General features: G+C 38.4%; 1 protein-coding gene across 1 annotated transcript in view; it reads left to right on the top strand.

Annotated features, from left to right (window-relative positions):
* LOC127416510 (adenylate cyclase type 1-like) overlaps positions 1-19,480 on the top strand; it is an 83,364-nt gene extending 63,884 nt beyond the window's left edge. Inside the window, exons 15-20 of the mRNA XM_051655918.1 lie at positions 861-977; positions 7,073-7,219; positions 7,344-7,442; positions 8,591-8,705; positions 12,412-12,536; positions 16,168-19,480. Coding sequence (XP_051511878.1) covers positions 861-977; positions 7,073-7,219; positions 7,344-7,442; positions 8,591-8,705; positions 12,412-12,536; positions 16,168-16,479 — 915 coding nt within the window. The 3' untranslated portion in view covers positions 16,480-19,480. The remainder of the gene's footprint in view (positions 1-860; positions 978-7,072; positions 7,220-7,343; positions 7,443-8,590; positions 8,706-12,411; positions 12,537-16,167) is intronic.
* The last annotated feature ends 3,271 nt before the right edge of the window (positions 19,481-22,751 follow it).

Raw genomic sequence — 22,751 nt, 5'->3', positions numbered from 1 at the left:
GTTTTCAGTTATCAATGCCAATGTAAAAAGAATGCATATTTCGCCGTCAGCTGTAGTTCATTTGTTGGTGAAAGTATCCTTGCAGATGTACAGTGAGTAGTATTTGCCTGGTCATGTGACCTTAAAGGGATAGTTCACTCAAAAATTATAATTCTCTAATCATTCACTCACCCTCATGTTGTCTCAAACTCATATGACATTATTTCTTCAGCAGAACACGAACGAAGATTATTTTTTTTAAGGATGTATGAGGTGTTTTTGTAAATACAACATATGGCAACGAGGTCCATCACTTTTAAACTCCAAAAAGGCAACACAAAATAATCCATATGACTCGAGTGGTTTAAACCAAGCGATATGACTTCGACCTCTACTAGTAGGTTCATGAGAGAAGCTCATTCACAGGTCCTTGCACTTGATGCATGCTTAATCTCATGTTCTCGTGAGAACTTACGCATGCACAACACAACCGGAAGTTTCTACGAGAACATACAAACATATATTTATAATATATTTTAATGATTAAAAAATTACTGAGTGCAACTTTTAAGTATTTTGGCTAATAAGATTATGTTGTGTTGTGTTCTGTTTGAAAAATGTTACAATGTTAAAATTTATTCTGGAGGGGGAAAAAAAAAAGTAGGTAGATTTCATCTGAGCATATAAGCAACATAATCAACAGTGCTTCAGCACTGTGATTGACGTGCTATTTTAGAAGTAACAGTGCCCTCTGGTGGATTTCTATTTATTTTCTACATTAAACTTTTATTAATAATGAACTCTAAACTCTCAAGAGACTGTAGAGTGCATTATTGCAATATTTTCTTAAATATTAACATGTGTGTGTGTTATATCCTCAGGCAGAAGAGGAGAGAGATGACATGGAGAGAGTGAAGCTGGACAATAAGCGGATTCTGTTTAATCTGCTGCCTGCACATGTCGCTCAGCACTTCCTGCTGTCCAACCCACGAAACATGGTCAGATTTCAGATAGAACTCTCTGAAGTGTTGGATGGGTTTAAACACAACATGGAATGGCATTCACAGATAATGTAACTTCCATAATGTGACATGTATCCAAGTGAAAAAGTATATCTAGATGGATATGATGTAGGACAGGGCTTGATTCTATCCATCATTATTTGATTGATTCCCCATCCACAAGACCAGCAGAAAATAAAAATCATATTATAGGTGGAAAAAATATAAGAATATATACATTATAAATTACATTATAATAATAATATATATGTTTTAAATAATATGCACTGATGAATCATTGAAAATAAAACCAGGAACTTTTGTTAAGTAAATAGGGTTCATTTGAACCCTAAAAAGGTTTTTGTATCCTGGTGGATACAAACATTTAAGAGGCTGGGGAGAGGAGCAATGAGTGAGTCTGTCACATTTTTTGTGGAAAATATTGAAAAGGGGGCCCTTGCAAATATTGAATACAAATAATGACTTTTTACAACCCCAATTCTGAAATAGTTGGGAAAGTGTGACAAATGCTAATAAAAACAAAAAGGAGTGATTTTTGATCATGTAGTGATGTTTTTCTTGTGGATTTCAATGTTTTTTGAAAATGTACAGTAATTTCAAATCAGATGATTGTAGCACGCTCCAAAAAAGTTGAGACAGTCGAGTGTTTACCACTGTGAAACATCATCATTTCTTCTAATAACATGTATTAAGCATTTGGGAACTAAAGACACAAGTTTAAGTTTAGAAAGTGGAATTTTCCCCCAATCATCCATTATGTAGTTTTTTTTAGCTGCACAATTGTACGGGGTCTTCTTTGCTGTATGGTATGTTTCATAATGCACCACACATTCTCAACTGGAGACAGGTCAGGACTGCAGGCAGGCCAATCTAGCATCCACACTCTCTGCTTACATAGCCTCGACTTGTAATCCGGGCAGGATGTGGTTTGAAATTGTCCTGCTGGAAAATGCAGGGACGTCCCTGGAAAAGACTGTGTTGAATGTGCTGTGTATATGTTGCTCCAAAATTTGTACATATCTGTCAGCATTTGTGGTGTTCTCACAGATGTGCAAGTTACCCATACCATGACACTGACACACCCCTGGCCCATACAGACACTGGCTTTTGGACCTGATGCTAATAACAGCTTGGATGGCCCTTTTCCTCTTTGGCCCGGAGAATGCGACGGCTTCCACTGTTCTGGAAAACACAGTTCCACTGTTCATCTTTCCATCTAAGATGAGACCGAGCCCAGAGAAGTCGGCAGTGCTTCTGGACAGTGATAATGTATGGCTTCTGCTTTGCATAGTAAAGTCTTAACTTGCATCTGTGGATGCAGCGGCGAGTGGTATTGACTAACAAAGGTTTACTAAAGTTATCCCAAGCCCATGTTCATGATATCCATTACAGATGAATGACATTTTTTAATACAGTGACGTCTGAGGGATCGGAGATCACGTACATTCAGAAATGGGTTTTGTCTTGCCCTTTACGCACCGAGATTTGACCAGATTCCTTGAATCTTTTAACTATATTGTGCACTGTAGTGGGTGAAATGCCCAAAATCCTTCCAATTTGTCTTTGAGGAACATTGTTCTCAAAGTGCTGGATTAATTGTTGAAGCATCTGTTGGCAAATTGACATGTCTTGAATGATCCTTGCTCTCGAAGGATATGATTGCCTCATCTGTTTAACATCACCTTTTTCACACCGCCTTGTTATTTCAACTCGTCAAATTGTTATTAGTCTTAAATTGCCCCTGCCTCAACTTTTTTGGAATGTGTTGCAATCATCTGATTTGAAATTACTGTACATTTTCAAAAAACTAAGAAATTGGTGGCCTGGGTAGCTCAGCGAGTAAAGACGCTGACTACCACCCCTGGAGTCGCGAGTTCAAATCCAGGGCGTGCTTAGTGACTCCAGCCAGGTCTCCTAAGCAAATTGGCCCGGTTGCTAGGGAGGGTAGAGTCACATGGGGTAACCTCCTCGTGGTTGCCATAATGTGGTTCTCGCTCTCGGTGGGGTGCATGGTGAGTTGTGCGTGGATGCCGTGAAGCCTCCACACGCGCTACATCTCTGCGGTAATGCGCTCAACAAGCCAAGTAATAAGATGCGTGGATTGACGGTCTCAGATGCGGAGGCAACTGAGATTCGTCCTCCGCCACCCAGATTGAGGCAAGTCACTACACCACCACGAGGACTTAAAGTGCATTGGGAATTGGGCATTCCAAATTGGGGAGAAAAGGGGAGAAAAACAAAAACAAAACAAAAAACCCCAATGAAATTTACAAGGAAAAACATCATATAATGTGTAGTTGTAGTGCTTTCAGTACAGCAAAAGGTGAATATAATTTACAAATCACTCTTATTAGCATTTTTCATACTGTCTCAACTTTTTTGGAATAGGGGTTGTATATACAGTAAAGTCTGGCATCAATTCACAATCTTTATCTAAAAGTAAAAAGGCAGCATTTTTTGAGAAGGCAGCTGACCTCAAGGCAAACGCTCCTATCTTTTCAATGTTATTTTCATGATATTGACAAGCTATAAAATTGAAAATAAAAGCAATATTTTAGAAAAAACAAAGCATGGAAATGGGTCCTAATGTTTTGGAAAATAGCAGTTAATAAATTTTTTAGAGGTACCTACATATGCTTTCCCTTTTTAAGTGTTAATTTCATGTTGTCTTTAAAGGGATAGGTTTCCCAAAAATTAAGGTTCTGTCATAATTTACTCACCCTCATATTGTTCCAAACCTAATGCAAAAAGTAGATTTGAGCAACTATTATATTAATGTGCAAGCTGTTCTTTTTCATACAATGAAAGTGAATGGATTAAACTAAATGTAATTCACTGAGAATCTTGCTCGACAACCATGGCCACCAGTCACTTTCATTGTATGCAAATGTTCAAAAGTCCTTTTGTGTTCCACAGCACAAAGAAAGTCATATGGGTTTGGAACAACATGAAGGTAAGTAAATGATGACAATTTTCATTTTTGGATGAACTATCCCTTTAACTGAGCATCTCAGTTGTTGTAATTCCCAATGTCACCACATCATGGCAATGTTGTTGTGATCCAGCAGTAATTTAGGTGAGAGGTCATTGGCGGTGCTTTGATGATACTGTACTTGATCATGTAAATGAGATAGCATTGTGAGTAGTGTAAATGTCTCTCTGTCTTTGTGATCTCACTGCCAGGTTGCTTTGTGAGGCCTTATGAATATGATGAATGCATGAATACACTCTCCAGTTTGTCATATTCTTTATGTTTATTGCATGCTTAACACATGCTGCTCGCCTCTTTTCCTGTCCAAGACCCTTCCTAGGAATCGATGTAATCAGACATCCCGAAATCTGTTTAGTTCTGAAGCAAGCATCCTCTTCTAAGCATGGAATTATACTGTAAACAGTGACACGGAGAAGTGGAAATCTGGAGACATACTGTACACAGAAGTACACACAAGATGCAAATATCTCTGGAATTCTTTCCTCAGTGGACAAATGTTTTCCTACTTTAAGGCTCATTTTTGCATACATTTTTAACACAGTCTTTTTTCCCACTGAGAAATGTTTTTCATTGTGACATTTATTTTAATAACAATTATATTTTAAACTACTATTTCTACTGGCCCTTTGAAATGTTGTGAACTCCCAAGTATGGCTCCGTATTTTACACTTTCAAGTCCACTTATAATATTAGTCAAGGTTTCTTGCACCAAAAACATACAAATTTAGTTTTACATGACCACCTTCTCTCTGATCTTTAAATTAAAAAGGCTGTTTTGGCTATTGTACCATTAAGACTTATATACAGTATGACCTTGATTGCACAATCTCCCTGTACCTGAATACATCACACTGTGGTTCATCAGGTTGGACCAAGCTGCTGAATACTGAATAGGCGTTGATATGCAAGCGTGGGTGGTTATATGTTATTGTAATGATAGTTCTGATGTCAGTACCATGATGATTTCTGAACAACCTGGTTTTGCAGCTTAATTTTCATAAATGTTCTGGGTGGACTGGGTTGGGAGTTTTGCATTGTGAACATCAGAGTGTGTCTACTTTGAACATCAAACTCTTATTTAAATGATGTAACCCATTTCATGCAGTAGTTTTCAACAGGTTTTGCTACAGGATCCAGATTTTTACATTGGACATCAAGTGGTGACCCAACACAGTACCAAAATTGTTTAGTGTACAAAAGTAAATAAAAATATTTTTATCAAACATTGAAATTTACTAATATTACCTAGACCTGCATAGGCCCAACAATATGTAGATTTTGTTTTGTGATTTATGCTCTTGGCAGCCAATAAATCACCACACAAAACACATCTGGTTGACACAAACTGTTTATCCTCATTGCAAGTTCTTTTTTTTTTTTTTTACTTTGCATAGTTCTGTTCATGGTTTTCAAAGATGAGGGCACATCAGACAACCTGTTTGTGTTGCCATCTGCCTAATTTGACTAGCTTCTACCAAGTGACAGATTACTATTACCAAAATACCAATAGATTAGTCACCTACAACCTTTGATATCAACAACAAAATATAGGAAATGTTTTTTTCCTTCCATTTAAAACAGACTAATCACACTGTAAATTTGACGACAATATGTTGAAATTTCTGCTGCAGTCTGTGCTTAACGAAATTCATTCCACAGAGTGGCGCCAAAAGTGAGTTGTAGTTTTCATTGTAAATGATGTAATACAGTCAACAGGAATGCATATTTTATTAACCCTACTCCTAATATCTTGGATCATTACGATCAGGTTTTAGGGTAAAGTAGGATAGAAATTATGATAAATGAGTATTCCCGCTAGCAAGGAAGATTCTCAACTTCGTAAATAAAAATAATAATAATAAAAAAACCACTGTTGAGATGGGAATTGGAGACTCTAAATTGCCCATAGGTGTGAGTGAGAGAGTGAATGTGTTTGTCTGTGTGTGTTAGCTCCGTGATGGGCTGGCCACCTGTCCAGGGTGTTTCCCTGCCTTTGGCCCAAAACAGCTGGGATAGGCTCCAGCACTATGCACGACCCTCTATAGGATAAGCGGTTATAGAAGATGGATGGATGGATGGTAAACAAACAGCTTACTTGCATGTATGTGAGCCATGATAAGATGTGACAGACTACACGATTGACAAAATAGACTGATCATACTGTGAATTCGGCAACAGTAGGTCAAAATTTCTGCTGCTGAAATCGGTCTGTGTTTATCGAAATTCGAAGCACTGCCCCCAAAAGCTGGAAGTTTTGTTAAACGTATGGGCACATGTGAGCTCCAGTTTCCAGGTACAATATATACAGAGTTTCGTCAAAATCTAGTTGTTTTTAGTTGATTTTTTCAGTTAAATTACAGTATATTACAGTTATACACTCGAAAGGAATGCAACCCAAACCCAAACCCTAAACCTAATCGTCAGTGGAGTAAAAATGTCATTTCAGATGTCAAGCTTAGCATTGTTTATGTGAACATGATTACCTTCTGGTTTCAATGGGATGAGTCCCGGAGGCTGCACGCACAATGTGCTATCAGTAGCGCTAGAGAGAAAGGTAACTGAGTTTGAATTGATGCAAAAATGTCTTATCGGGGAAGCCAGGGATTTAAGGGAACATGAACAGTCGGAAGCAACAAGTCAATTTCCCATGAGATGATGATGTTTAAAAGATAATAAGCCAATTTATTTTCTATCCTAACTGTGCACGATTATATAGTTTGTTGCATTTGCTATTGTTTTTGCTGTCCGGGACCCTATCAGAAAAGACCTGAGACCCATTTTGTCACAGCTTGCCAGTCAGGAACCACCAATTTAATGTGTAGCTGAAACACAGTGATGCCACCACTGGAGCCGTCTTTGGCTGTAGATGGAAAAGTCAATATTACATCCACTGCAGCTCCAAATTGACTTTACTCTTCAATATTGAAAGCAAATTTGCCTAGACCAAATTCCGGCCAATACATGCATGTCGTATATCATGACTACTTACTGTTGTATTGTTTAGATATTTAGTCCACGTGTCGACAATGTCCCCTGAGGGTCTCACAGCTCTTTTCTCTCCTGCTCTTCCCCTTTTCAGGATCTGTATTATCAATCTTACTCTCAGGTGGGTGTCCTGTTCGCCTCCATCCCCAACTTCAATGACTTTTACATTGAGCTGGATGGAAACAACATGGGTGTGGAATGCCTCAGGCTGCTCAACGAGATCATCGCTGACTTTGATGCGGTGAGAATTTCTTGTTTCCCAACCCAAGTAATGTAATGGCTGGCTGAGTGTGTGCGTTACCTTAATCCCACTCAACGCTTTATAATTTTTCTGTTTCATCATATCTCTCTCTCTCTTTTTGTAGTTGATGGATAAGGAATGCTACAGAGATATTGAAAAGATTAAAACTATTGGCAGCACCTATATGGCCGCAGTTGGACTCGTCCCCACTACAGGATCCAAGGTACACAGGGCATATGTGTGCCTTAGTAGTCTGAGCTCTGGCATGTGCATGCACACAGATGTGTTTTGTGTGTGTGAGGTCTTGAGAAGAGCATCAATAGAGAACTTGTGAGTATGTGTTTTTTTAGAATTTATCTCAGTTTGGGTGTATTTACATTTGGATTTGAAGGGTGAAAACCTTGTCATGACACCACTCAAACTTGCCATTGCTTTGCATGCAAAACAAATAGCAAACGTGCACACACCTCACGTTATTAAATCTCAGATTGCTGATATAATTTTTCAGTTTAGTTGGTGGGACGACAGGTGGCATAAGAGTGTGCTGTTTAAAAGTTTGTGACCTAGAAATTAAAATACTGTCTTCTTTTTCCATACTACAAAAGCATATAGAGACCAGGGCCTGTCAAGCTCCAAAAAGGACAAACCGGCTCCATTAAGTATTCTGAAAGTAGTCTTTTAAGTGTTCTGAAGCCATATGATAGCTTTGTGTAAGGAACAGAGTGAAATTGAAGTTGCATGTTGTGACTCATGATAAATTACTGCAGACTTGTCTAGATATATTTAGGCAAGGGGAGATTTTCATTGAATTGCAACAAAAATTTTGGTCAGTTCCTCACACATAACTATTGTATGGCTTCGGAAGACTTGCAGTATACAGCACAAGTTGTGCATGAACTACTTTTGTAATTCTGTGCCACTAGTGTCATCACTGGTCACACCAACAGATAGCTCTGCCCCAAACTGATACCATTGGTGGAGCCAATATTGCTGTGTTAGGCCAGTCTGGATGCTCAAATAAACAATATTTTGATGGTGCCACAGAGCTATAGTGATAATACACTTTTCAAGGAAATCAACCTGTCATTGGTATTTTGTGTTGCATTCTATATTATACTGGTTATGGTACTTACGGTATAGTGGATTTCTATACACATTAAGTTGGGATAGGAAAGTGTTAGAAAGAATTAACACTGAAAAAATATGGACTTCACCTTTAAGTCAGCAGAGACATTAGTTATTTATGAGATACAATACAGTATTAAGTACAAATCACCCACCCTCTGTATATTATCTTAGCACATGAGTGTGTAGAAGTGGTAATGAATTATTAATGTGTCTTTCTGTATGCTCTCTGTTACCCCTGAATAGGTGAAGAAATCAATCTCTGCACAACTTTGCACAGTGGCTGATTCCGCCATTGAGATGTTTGAAGTCCTGGACGCGATCAACTACCAGTCCTACAATGACTTTGTGCTTCGAGTTGGTGAGTGAATTTGTTACAGCAAGGTGTCAGCTGTGTGTTTGTGTGGGTGAGTGTGCTCATGTTTGTGAAGGAAAATATGAGTAGAGGAAAAGCGTCAGAGTGTAAGTGTGCACATTATGCCGGACATCCTGTGTCTCGCAGTCCCGTAGGATGTCCTGAGTGTAACATAATTTGCAGAGGCAGATTGGATATAACACAGTTACAAACAAACATAAACAAGCTACATACTGAACATATGCAGGGACTGATTAAGATGCTGGGATGCCCTAGGTACAGATGGAAGCGAACGGCGCATTGCGGCGCGACAAAAGATCGACCCTATTATTATCAATGGTGCTGTTGTACACGTGCAGTGTAAAAAGTGTTGATTTCAATCAGAGAGATATTTGTCCTGTTGCTTCAAGTGTACTGTAGAATGGATGTCAAAGACCCACCGGCACAGCATTGTTTACATCTGTATGGCTCATCAAACAGGATTTAATGACACAAATATACGATGGGGGACAAATTGAACACATCACAATGCATTTTAACGTTCACACAGCAAACCGACTTATTTATTTACTATCACGTTTAATATCAGTATCTGCTATAACTTTCCACCATCTCTAGATCGCACTAGAATATAAGAGCTATATTAAATTAATATTACAGGATCAATACAAATTAAGATCAATCAACAGCATTTGTGGCATAATGTTGATTACCACAAACATTTATTACAGTGAAGCACTTACAATGGAAGTAAATGGGGCAATTTTTGGAGGGTTTAATGGCAGAAATGTGAATCTTATAATTTTATTAAAGTTTCAATTCTTCTGTTGAAACTTGTGTATTGTTTGAGCTTTAAAGTTGTTAAAATTGTCATTTTCTGGGATTACAGGGTATAGAGTGTTACATTAAACTGAATAAAATTGGATATAATTTTACAGTACATAGAAGAGGTTAGTAACTGATTTTATCACACTTAAGTCATGATAACACACATTGCTTACATCTTGAGGCTATACAAAAAAGTGAGTATTTTAATGTTTACGAATTGGCCACATTGGTAAGTGCCTCACTGGAACCCAGATTCTTGGGGCAAGTCGAACTTAATTTTTGTGGAAGTCAACATTATGCTACAAATGTTGTCAGTTGAGCTTAACGTGTACTGAATCCAGAATATTCCTTTAAACATTAGCAACATATCTTTACATTACCACAAGCATTTACAGTAAGTAGCTCAGTGAAATGAACTTAAAGAATGTTGTTACCTTAGCTGATAGGTCTTTCTTAACTCCCTTCAAGAAACACAACATCATCATCAAGTACAGTTCTGTCACCAGTTTGCATTTTATAGCCATTAAAGAGAGTTAGTTGCTTTTCTTTTTAATTTTCCTTTTAAAGGGATAGTTCTCCCAAAATGAAAATTCTCTCATTTACTCACCTTCATGCCATCCCAGATGTGTTTGACTTTTTTCTTCTGCAGATCACAAATGAAGATTTTTAGAAGAATGTTTCAGCTCTGTAGGTCCTCACAATGCAAGTGAAAAGCAAAGCTCAAAAAAGCACATAAAGGTATGGGCCTAGAGCTGAAATGTTCTTTAAAAATCTGCATTTGTGTTCTGCAGAAGAAAGAAAGTCATACACATCTGGGATCTTTGGAATGTGAAATAGTCGCAGTAGTTGCAATTTCGTGTTTTTATCACGCAATTGTGACTTTATATCTCGAAATTGCAAGTTTATTTCTCACATTTGCGGGAAAAATAGTCACAATTGTAAGATAAAAGGTCAGAATTAACTCATATTTTTTTATTATGTGGTGGGATCCGTCTTCCATATGATTCCCTCCTTCAATGTAAGTCTATAGGATTTGTTAACCCATTTTTAAGCCTGTCAAGCAACAATCTTAAGTCTGATTGCTTAGAAAAGTAATAGTACACATCTTCACAAAAAGGCTGCATGATTTGAGATATCATTCAATGCATCAAAAACAGAACTTAAAACTAGTATAAGTGATAATATAGTATATTAGTTAAAATAGTGCAAGAGTGCACAATCCAATCAAATCCTAACGGATGAAATCAAGTTCCCATTAAATATTCAGTTTCACACGGAAGTGCATCACTAACAGCCTGTTTACATTTGGCCACTTGTGTTTTCACTGATCGGATAACTATCCGATCATGAAAAAAAAAAACATGTGTAAATGCCCCCGAAATGCTTTAGAAATGGATTGCAATCTGATCCCTCCAACCACTTCAGGAGGTGGTTTGAGATGCATTCCAGGCAAAACTCGGTCAAGTGTAAATGCATCTGACATGTAGTAAGCCTATCCACTGACAGCCTACTATAGCCTTCAGAATCTTAAAATGTATTTTCACATTTATATATATATATATATATATAACTTCTGTATAATAGACGTAAGTCAGTTGATTGAATGCTTGGACACTGCCGATGTTTTAGCTCAGTTGGTGGAATTTTCAGACGGTCCCTTACGTACGACACTGAAAGTGCATCTGAGCATTTGCTGGCATTATTCTGTAGCTACAACAAACATTGACTATTTTAAGTAAAAAAATGTATGCCTGTATAGTATGGTTATAAACTCTTTCATTTAATTGTGCTAATGATACATTTGTAAGATTGTTGCATGAGAAAACGAGACACAATGACAAGAAATGCCACTGCTAATGCAAAAATAAAGTCACAATTATGTGATATAAACTCGCCTATTTCTCGCAATTTCGACTTTATCACTTGCAATTGCGAGATATAAAGTCGAAATTGCGAGAAATAGTCGCAGTTCTGAGTTTTTAATCACGCAGTTGTGACTTTATAGAAATAAACTCGCAATTTAGAGAGAAAAAAAACACAATTGTGAGATAAAAAGTCAGAATAACCTCTTTTTTTTTTTTTTTTACAGTTGGTGTAAATGTGTAAAACCAGGTGTAAATGCCCTCTGAAACGCATTCGTCTCAAATGCGTTTCAGAGGGCATTTATAATCCGATTGCAATCCGATCTCTCAGACCACTTCAGGAGGTGGTTTGAGATGCATTCCACATGAAACTCAGTCAAGTGTAAATTCATCTGGCTATTCAAGCCACATATGTAAACTTTGCTCCACCCAAACAGCGCTGCATCATCATAGGAAAAATGTGAAACATAACAGCTGTCTCCGAATATTGCATAGGGTTCTGTCACATAGTAATTAATAACAAAGAAAGAAATTAATGTACGTTCTAGGAGAGACAGAAATTTGTTCTCATTTATTTGACGCAGATCGCTGATTAAACTGAAACTAAACACTGACGTGAGCACAGCTGACGCGCATGACTCATCTTACCTGCGAGAACCCCCGAGGGGAAAAACACAGCGCACCCATACACAGGGAAAAGTCACTTGGAATAAAATAATAAAGCACATCTTTATTATTGCCCTGCATTAGCATGATCACAGAAGTGAACGGAAGTGTTTTATTTGCATATAGCGTGGGAATTGAAGATTGGATTTATATATGTTTTGCGGAGACACATTGATGTGGCCAATGGTAAATAGAATGAGCTTTTTCAATCGGATAGCAATCCGATCAGTAAAAACGCATAAAGTGACCAAGTGTAAATAGGCTCATAATATAAGTTAAATATTTACAAATGCCTTTTCATGTTTTTCAAGATAATTGTTGGAGTGGTTAAATTGTTCTGTTAATTCATTAATCAGGTATTAATGTGGGTCCAGTTGTTGCCGGCGTGATCGGGGCTCGCAGGCCTCAGTACGACATCTGGGGAAACACAGTCAACGTTGCAAGCAGAATGGACAGCACTGGAGTTCAGGGCAAGATACAGGTAGTACAGGCACTCAGTCATATAAACAAACAGCAAAAACTAGCACACTCCACTGTAAAATGTGAAAATGTGTGGTTAAGAAAAGGCCCTTTAAAATAATTTTTGCCTTTTTTTACATTCTTGACTTGAATAAAATAAGTTGCAGGTAAAGGGCCCTTTTTTAAGAGTGCTTTGCCTTAAGCACAGCGCTAAGCGATACGTCATATGCACAAAGTCAGTGGGCATGGCCATGAAGTTTTTATATTTTCGTGCAATAAGGTGCTAAATCTAGGCGCAAGTTGGTTGGCAAAATTGCGCACGCAAAGCGATTTAATTCTGAGTTTCTTCTCTGGTAAATGCACCATTTGCGTCTTATTATATGTTCCATTTCCTGTCAAGAAATGTAGATATAAATGAAGACAGCACATTCATGCATCCTCTGCTCTGTTTGTCGCCTGTGCTGCTCCGGACCACAATATATGCGTTGTACAGTATGTTTTCTATCGGCCTTTCTGGACTGTTGGCTCTCGTCTTGCTCACTCTCCCATTGTTCATTATTTTCATTATTTATATGTGCAGTCATGAAAATAGAGCCTGAAGTATGTAATTTCTGTGCCACTAGTGTCACCAAATGGATAAATGCATAAATTAATGACAATAATTTATAACAGGTTTCCCAAACACTTTCCTGTCCTCCATTGGTCGACAAACAGATAGTCCTGCAAGAAAACTCACAGCATTGCTCAAGCAATGTTTCAAACAAACAGAGCAATGTTTTGATTGAGACAAAGTTTTTACACTTCGCAGATAGCAGCTTACAGTACAATTGGCTTATACTGTGGTCTTTGCATAATAAGATGGAATAGGACCACTGATGCTATATAGTGTTCAAAAAAGCACATTGATGCTTTTCTCCTAGTATTGTGTATTTCTATTTAATTTCAAACATCTTTGTGCATAGAAATTAAATTATATTTTTATATTGTGGGCTAATTCCATGACTGGCATCTATTATTTTGAATGATGTGGAAAAGCAACTTTAATAAATAAAAGGATGGCTACTGCGATTAAATTAATCACAAACAGTGGCCATTCATTTGTTATCTGTGCACTTGTCGATGTGCATGATACGAGATATTTGTGTTGGCACTCCTGGAAGTGTCATGTTTGCAGCACCGGATCTATATGCCGTTAAGATCAATCCATAATCACGTACAATAAATTGGCTTTCAAGTATGTATACCGTCGTCATGATTACAGGCTAACGACTGGGGTAAATTCTGTCATGCGACACTATATTTTTGCATTAATGCCTATTTTCTCGACAAAAAGTGTTTCCAAACCAGTTTTTCATGACATTTGAAGTATTGACATAGTTTACGCGCTAGAGTTAAATGGAAAAGTATTATGTTGACACTTGTGAAATTTTAGCGATAATTTGCATTTCCATCAGCTTTATTTTGATGTGTTAAAAGTGCAGCCGAAGTGTCAACAAGTGCAGCAGGGGGACTCGTTTGTAACAATAGCTTTGAAGGATGCTTATTTCCACCTTCAAATTATGCCAAGGCACAGGCATTTTCTCAGGTTCGCTTTTGGAGGCAAAGCATACCAATAGGGGTGTTTGGAATGCCCAATTCCCAGTGCGCTTTTAAGTCCTCGTGGTCGCGTAGTGATTCGCCTCAATCCGGGTGGCAGAGGACGAATCCCAGTTGCCTCCACGTCTGAGACCATCAACCCGCGCATCTTATCACGTGGCTTGTTGAGTGCATTGCCAAGGAGACATAGCGCGTGTGGAGGCTTCACGCCATCCACCGCGGCATCTGTGCTCAACTCACCACGCGTCCAACCGAGAACGAACCACATTATAGCGACCACGAGGAGGTTAACCCATGTGACTCTACCCTCCCTCGCAACCAGGCCAATTTGGTTGCTTAGGAGACCTGGCTGGAGTCACTCAGCACACCCTGGGATTCAAACTAGCGAACTCCAGGGGTGGTAGCCAGCATCTTTTACCACTGAGCTACCCAGGCCCCTCAAGTGTGGTTTTTGACTCTTGTCTCTCTCCAGGAGAGAATGCCTTGGGAGATTCCAGTCAGAATGGACATATTGTCTCAGGTGTGGGGCAGCATTTGGCACCCCGAGCCCTCTTTTGAATGATGATTTATCCCCCGCTGTGGTTGATACCATCTTAATTGCTAGAGCTCCGTCAACGAGAACATTATATACATTTAAATGACTCTCTTTCGCCTCTTGGTGCGCAGCACGGAATGAGAATCCAGTCCATTGCCCTGTTGGTTCAGTGCTGGATTTTTTGCAAGAGCATTTTGGGGCTGGGGTTGCCCCAGCAATGCTTAAAGTTTATGTGGCCACTATAGCGACTGAGCATGTACAGGTGAATAGAGTTTCTATTGGAAGACATTCTCTTGTCTCTTGTTTTATGCACGGAGCACACAGGCTTAGACCTTTTCATCCCGTCTGTGTCCCTTTATGGGATTTATCTAAGGTGTTAGAGTCGCTCTCAGATGCTCCATTTGAGTCTTTAACATCATTATCTTATTAATTTCTGACTAAAAACTGCCCTGTTATTAGCACTGGCATTGTTTAAGAGGGTTGGTGATTTGCATAACCTGTCGATCAATGCTTCAGGGTTATCTAAGGTTGTGCTGAGACCTCATTTGTGCTATTTGCCTAAAGTCATCTCTACGTCCTTTCACCCGCAGATTATTAATTTGCAGTCCTTTTCTCCTCCACCATTTGAGTTGGAGGAGCATAAGAGGCTACATATGCTATGCCCATTACGGGCTCTGTGGGTTTATGTTGACCATACTAGCCAATGGCGTAAGTCAGTTTGTGTGCTTTGGTGGCCGCAACAGGGGTGCTTCGGTGTCCAAGCAAAGACTGTCTCATTGATTGTGGATGCAATTTCGAGTGCTTACGAGGTGCGTGGTTTGCCTTCACTCTGGGTATTCAATTCCATTCTATGAGGAGCATGGCTTCCTCATGGGCATTGGCTAAAGGTGCATCCTTGGAAGACATTTGTATGGCGGCAAGATGGTCCTCTACGCTTACATTTGTTAGATTTTATAATTTGAACGAGACTTTGATTCCTGCTTCCCAAGTTCTCTCTGTTAGAACAGGAGGAAGTTCATGAGGTTTATATTTCATTAGCACACTTGCGGGCTGCTATAAGCTTGCCACATGGGCTTAGAGAGTTGGCAGCTCCTGTTTGCATGGCGTGATGGTATTCGTGCCAATTGGGTCATTACACAACGTTGACGTTTCCTTCGAAAGGGAACGTCTCATTTACGAATGTAAATTTGGTTCCCTGAGTGGGAATGAGACGTTGCATGGCTGGCCATACTTTCTAGTTGCTGCATAGTCTCGTGCCTTTTGGAGAAAATCTGGCGAGAATGCACCAAGCGCTGGTCTATATGGAGCCCGTGACGTGGCTCCCTATGGGCGTCGCTTAAGCGTCATCAGCCAATAAATTGGTGTGATTGTATACAGGCTTCAGACCAAGTGAGACCACTGACATAGTCCCAATTGTGTCATAACACAATGTCTCGTTCCCTCTCAGGGAACCATATTTATGTTCATAACCGAGATGTTCTAAATCTAGTTTATTTGTTTCTCTTTGCTTGTGCATTCACAGGTAACCGAGGATGTCTTCCGTCTGCTCCGTGGTTATTATCACTTCCAGTGCCGCGGACAGGTCAGTGTAAAGGGCAAAGGTCAAATGCTCACCTATTTTCTGGAGGACCGAACCCCCCAACGCACACACCATACTGGAACCAAGAGCCTGGAGCGTGGGTCAAGACCTTGCATCCGGACAAAGTTGGGCTCTGCGCCCACTGTCAGCAGTTATGGGGTCAAAAGTCACACCCTGGGGCATGTTGCCACAACTCCCAACTCCAGAATTATTTACCTACCCTCCGTATCTGTCGACATGGAGATGGAGGTGTAAGCGCCACTGAGACGGGCTCTACGGTGATCAACAAATTAGTAAATCAAAGGCAGAGACGGAGACCGAAAACAAAGGAATTGGGTGAGAGCAAAAGAAATATGGAAGTTGGAGAAAGTGAAGTCTCTGTCTTTGCACTGGTTGAGAGAAGAAAGAAACATTCAAATGTGCCACACAGAGAAAAGCCCTCGCCCATCACGCAAGTACATATTAAGCATGTATGTATTTATGTGTGTGCGTATATGCATGTGTGTGTGTAATAATGAGTCTTCCCCAGACCAAAAGGATATCAGGGTCTCCTACATGGGAGCATGCGATCTACTGCAAGGCAGCTTCACACCAGCTGAGGACACATACCCAGTGTGTGTGTGTGTGTGTGTGTATGTTATTTTGCATGTAAAAATGTCAAGAGATGCCACGGCAATGAATATGTGAGCAATGAGGACCAAACATTTAGATGTAAAACAGCGCTGTATTTTGTAATTTGAGTCAGGGCAGATGTTCATGAGACGACGAAACGTAAGCAGGGAGAAACTTGACATTGTTTGGTTTTTATTTAAAAACAAGGTTCCTCATATTGAGATTTGTTTTCAATAAATTGTTTACAAAAACATGCCGTGGGTTTTCGGAACTGATACAATTGGAATTTCCTGCAATTTTCAGGCATTCGTTTGTGGTTAATACCATCTTGAGATAGAGAGAGAGCGAGAGAAAGAGAGAGAGAGAAATTGCCAAAAACTACTACTGTCAACAATTTCTCCACAGTGAATCAGAGACCAGAATTATTTTGTATCAAAGGGAAACACTATGCTGTTTTTCAATCATTTACAAAAAGTCTGTAGAGTCTATGACGTGAGTAAATGTTTATCTTTGTGTGGGTGAATCAGCAAAGTTTTCCTTCATGTGATGTGTGTATGCACTGGTGCTTGGAGAAAACATCTGCATTCACTTGCCTCTGCCCTCTGCCCTCTGACCTCTGGGATATTCTTTCCAGTATTGACATTAAAACACACTAATTCTGCAATTTTGTGTTTAACATACACAGAAAATAAACATAAATATTGGTTTATTGATATAATCGCTACATTGAGCGAGAACCATAACACAAGCAGCACAATCAAGCCTGTGTGACAGTGCTGTTTGTTTTTTTGTTTTTTTTATTATTAAAAAAAAAATAATAATTGGCTTCCAGTATGTAATAAAATGCTGACTCAATAGCTGGACACTTGTTCCCTGTTCCAAATATTTTGTCAGTGGTTTTTAAGTTTCTAAGTGGCACTTAGCTTTTGTGTTTTGCAGAGCGATCTTTATTGAACATGCATGATATTTTAGTGCTGGATGTGTCATATGCTCTGTAGGTCTTAGGTTATGCTGTCTAAACATCTGGATTTTATTGCATCTATTTCAGAGCATGCAAACGTCTCTAATCCACTCTCGAGTTTGAACCCTCAAAAGCCTCATTTTAGATTTCATACGAATAAAAGAGCTCAGGCCAGTTGGCTGGGTTTATTTGCTTTTTGTGCTATTACTGTATCTTTGATAGATTTTCCATGATGCCTAGGGAATGAAGTTTGGCTTCAAGCATGTCCATTCTCAGCATGCCATAATTCTGTCACATCCGCTCTATTTGATAACTGAGTTGTGTCTCTACTGCATGCCTACTGCAAAAACAAAAGGGTGAAAAGTGTCAAAGAAATGTTGCAAAACATGCTTTAGTAGCACTGCATGAGCCTACAATAATAGCCTTGATGAAATGAAACCAATTTTTTTGAATAATAATCTTTTACTGACTGCTTATCCACTTACCTGTTCCATGCGGGATGCTGCTGTGAAACATTGAGGAAGGCTTACTGGAAGTTTTCTAGCATTGGCGCCTATGTCAAGCTCTTGAACTGACTGCCTTTTTATCCAGGGTCTGTTAGAGAAGGTGTATTTCTTTGAATATGTGCCAACACATATGATTACCAACATATCAGACTGTGTTCTTTTATAGCACAATTTTGTGACATTGTGTTCAAACTTAACTCTCATGGACTGATCGAACCACGTAGGGCTCAGTACGGACTCACAAATGGGCTATTCCTTTTCATTTGAAAGTTTGTTCTATTTTAATTTGTGTTAGACTACATATTCAGGAATGCTGTTTTTGATTATTCTTTAGCTGCATTTAGGTTAAGTTGCCACACAAAGAAAATTGTATGATTTCACCTATTTATTAATGTAAACTGAAAAACTGCTCATTTGAGTTTCATATATGTCGATTTTGTTTTTATTTTATTAAATGAATATGAATTCCAAATGCTTATTGTATCACTGAATATTTCAGATTCTGTGATCCAACAAATGTAGCAAACAGCTTAATGGTTCTATTTGATATGGCTTAATATGATCTATTTTCAGACAACAGTGGCTAACTTACTGCTGTTATGAACATTATGTATTAACTTTAATAACACATAAAGTGTGCATCGTAAAATCATAGACTAGCTTTTCATGTCAATTAGATATTTTCATATTTGATACGGGTCAAAAATATTGTACTTATAAAATATATTGTAGAGTATTTTATTGATGATTTGTAACATTTGTGCTATTTTTGGGGTTGCAATGTATTTATTGCGATGGTTCTATGTGAATGTAAATTTCATATTGAGATCTTTTATACTTGTGTTTGCACTGTTCGGGAATAAAATAACAATGAGAGATGACATTGCGCTTTACACTGTGTATTTGCAAGGGTCGGTGTTGTCGTGGTCTTGACGTTGGCCTGGAATAAAAGGCATTAAACTATGGACTGTAAGAGTGAATGACCTGGGAGTTATGAAGTTGCATAACTCAAGAAAAACAACTGGAGCTAAACAAATCAAGATTCACTCCTCTCCTCTGATATAATAAGAATGTAATGGAACAAGAGCATTGTAAATTTTATTCTTAATCTGAATATTGGTCTTGTTTTCCAGTTATAAAATATCTAAACATCCTTATTTTTACCCGAGAAGAAGAAAGTTTTATGAAGAATTCTGAGAAAGTATATTGAATATCAATGTTATTTGACTTGTTCCATTGGTGGATTATTTCACTTGTTTTAAACATATAGGCCTCTTATCCTAAATGTAATTAGGTTTATGCTTAAAACAAGAGAACAAAATTTGTGGAACAAGTCAAAATATACCTGCAGTGGCCCAAAAAAGATATGGTCACTGAAGACACATTTAAAAATAAGATCTCTGCTTTATTAAAAAAAATACCAATGGCATTTATTTTAAAGAAATATAGCACACCTTTCAAGCATAACATTTCACAAAAATAATTTTAGTTATTTTATTTTTGTGTGTGTTTGTGTTAGATTTTAAGTTAACAAAACAAAATATATGGACACTTTCTGGAACTTGAGTGGAACTGATTTCATACTGCACATCCACTTAAAGTGACCTTGACACACCTTGTTTGCAGATGCCAAGTGTTCCAATATTTTTTGTATATCCAAGATAAATTCTTAAAGTCTTAAAGGGGTCATGACATGAGGAATACAATTTTACTTGATCTTTTGACATATAAGAGGTCATTGTACTCTAAACACATACTGTAGGTTTCAGAACTCAAAACTTCCTGCTCACTGCAAAAAGAGCATGAAACCAAGCTGTGGAAACGACTCATTCTCTACTTCCTCCACATTGTGATGTCACACTGTGATAGACATTTGCATCTGACCGCCTCCACAACAACACATCAACGCCTACTTTACCTTATCACTTCCGTAGTCCCGTCCAGTAGTGGTGAACAGTGAGATGGCAATGAGAGAGCAGGACAGTCAAGAGAAGAGAGCCAGTCATAACAGTGGGTGTCGCACCAAAACCAAAACCAAGCGTTTCTGAAAGAGGGTCAAAAATGAGCGTGGAAAATTATAATTTTTTTACACATAAATGACTGTTTTTGTGCAAAACTTTACTAATATTATAAGTGAACCTCAAGGAACATGTCATGACCCCTTTAATGTCTTATGCAATTTTGTTTCTTGTATCTTGTTAACTTAATCTCGTTTTTAGCATGTTAAGGTAAAGCAGCATGATGATGATGATGCACCTATATCAAAAGAAGGAAGCCGATTTTGTCCATTATTTTTTTTTATTTTTTTATATATTGTGACATTATTTTTATGACAGTTATGCAAATCTGAACCCCCAATTCTCATTACTGCAATACAACAAAAGGTCATTATAATATTCTAATTACCGAAAAAAAAAAAGAACTCCCTTGGTGCTGCCCTACATTTTTGCTGATTTAAAAAATTATTGTGCAAAAACATATTTTTTAATGTACCTCTGACATAATTGTAATTTTTTAAATGTGTGACAGCAATGACAATCATAATTGAAAACAATGCAATTGTGAAAAAGAAAAAGCGTGGAATGGGGGGATTCTCATTCTTAAAATGTGCTTAAGTGTCCCAAAAAATGTCACAATGCAAAAAATAAAAATAAATAAATAAATAAATGTAGGCTTCATTTTCTTTATTAAAAATTTAACTGCATATATTTTTTGGATTGATTTTGGATTGAATGTGAGTTTTTGCTGCGAGTTGCCATTTCTTCATGAATGTGGTTTGATGATCATTTGTTTTTTATTGGGATAATGTTTTTGTAGCACTTTGACCGTATCATTCACAAACCCATGCACCAGTAAGCTGAGCGTGTAAGCTGTTAAGTGAAATCAGAGAGAAAACCAGTTTCCAAACCCACAAGAACCTGTCTTCTTCCGTGAATATTTGTATTAGTCAATGTGCCTGTGTGTTTGTGTGACATAAACAGCGGTGTTTCAGAACACTGAGGCTTTAGGAACTGCCGTAGATCCGGCCTATTGTCCCACTTCTCTTTTCTGCATGTTTGCTCGATTTTCCATCCAAGAACTGCATTTTCCCACATCCAGGATGTGCCCGTTCCGAAGCCTTTTGGGGGGGAAAAGCAAAACAAAGGAGGTCTTATCAGGCTGGCATGTACAAGTAGCAAACAGACAGGATGTAACACGTACAACCGGAAACAACTTAGAAAATGCTGCCATGAGTTATGTGTATGAGAGGGAAACGCACATACTGTATACACTCATATATACACAAACACATAAGGACACAATGTCAGGTTGGATGGAAATTGCAGTATGACACAGAGACCCACTTTGAACTGGTTAGCATTATATAGTAGCTTGCTCCCGGTCAAAATATTACTCTTAAGTGTCAACTATATAATATTACCCTGAATCTCTCAATATAAACAACCATCTCCTGCTCAACAAGAGAAAAACCAGCAAACAAAAAATGGTTTCAAGAATCTCATAAATAATTGCAAAATGATATTTAAAGGGTTAGTTGGGAGCAAAAAAAAAAAAAAAAGTAATCACCAATGTTCCGTGGGGGTATGACACAATTAAAATGTTTGGGTGAACTAATGTCCTATTAAGTTCAGTTTGGAAACTCTACATGGCGCAGGCCGATAAGTTCAGTCCCCGACATGCATCTACGTAAACCAATCAGGCAATTACACCTTCTGTCAAAACATATAAAACCGGTACTCACCTCAACAACTTCTTTTCAAGTTCAGCAGTGCAGCCTTGCATAACACTCACCCTCCTCCTCCCCAGCTACACAGGTCTAGATTTGCTTTACGTAGGGGGGATAAGTGATTTTGTTCAACAGCAGCAACACTCACATCTCAGATGCAGCACGTTCCTAGTAGCAGCTGCATATTGACTGATGGCAAGCAGCAGCAGCATGTAAAAAAAGATCTAGTCTGCCAAGACCAAACCTACTCCAAAATCATTTACATTAATCAAATATTTTTTTATAAACTACTCCAAGAGTTTTCCTAACTGAATTCCTTTATATGCTGGATTACCAGTGCCATTATATCGTCGCTGTCTGATGAAAAATGTGTATCTCCACTTTTGGCAATTTTGACTTTTTACCATAGATAGAATGAATGTATCATTTACATGTTAAATGTTACATTTATATAGCGCCTTTTCTGACACTACACTCAAAGCGTAACCACCACCAGTGTGCAGCATCCACCTGGATGATGCAACGGCAGCTATAGTGCACCAGTACGCTCACCACACACCAGCTATATTGGAGGAGGGGAGAGAGTAGAGTAAAAGCCAATTAGTGGATGGGGATTATTAGGAGGCCATGTCTGAGATGGGCCAAAGGGGGGAATTTAGCCAGGACAGCAGGGTTACACCCCTACTCTTTATGAGAAGTGCTCTAGGATTTTTAATGACCA

Source organism: Myxocyprinus asiaticus, chromosome 25, assembly GCF_019703515.2.
Source record: "Myxocyprinus asiaticus isolate MX2 ecotype Aquarium Trade chromosome 25, UBuf_Myxa_2, whole genome shotgun sequence".
Classification (NCBI taxonomy): Eukaryota; Metazoa; Chordata; class Actinopteri; order Cypriniformes; family Catostomidae; genus Myxocyprinus; species Myxocyprinus asiaticus.
Note: the sequence above shows the minus strand (reverse complement) of the source record. Positions and strands in the feature narration are given on the sequence as shown.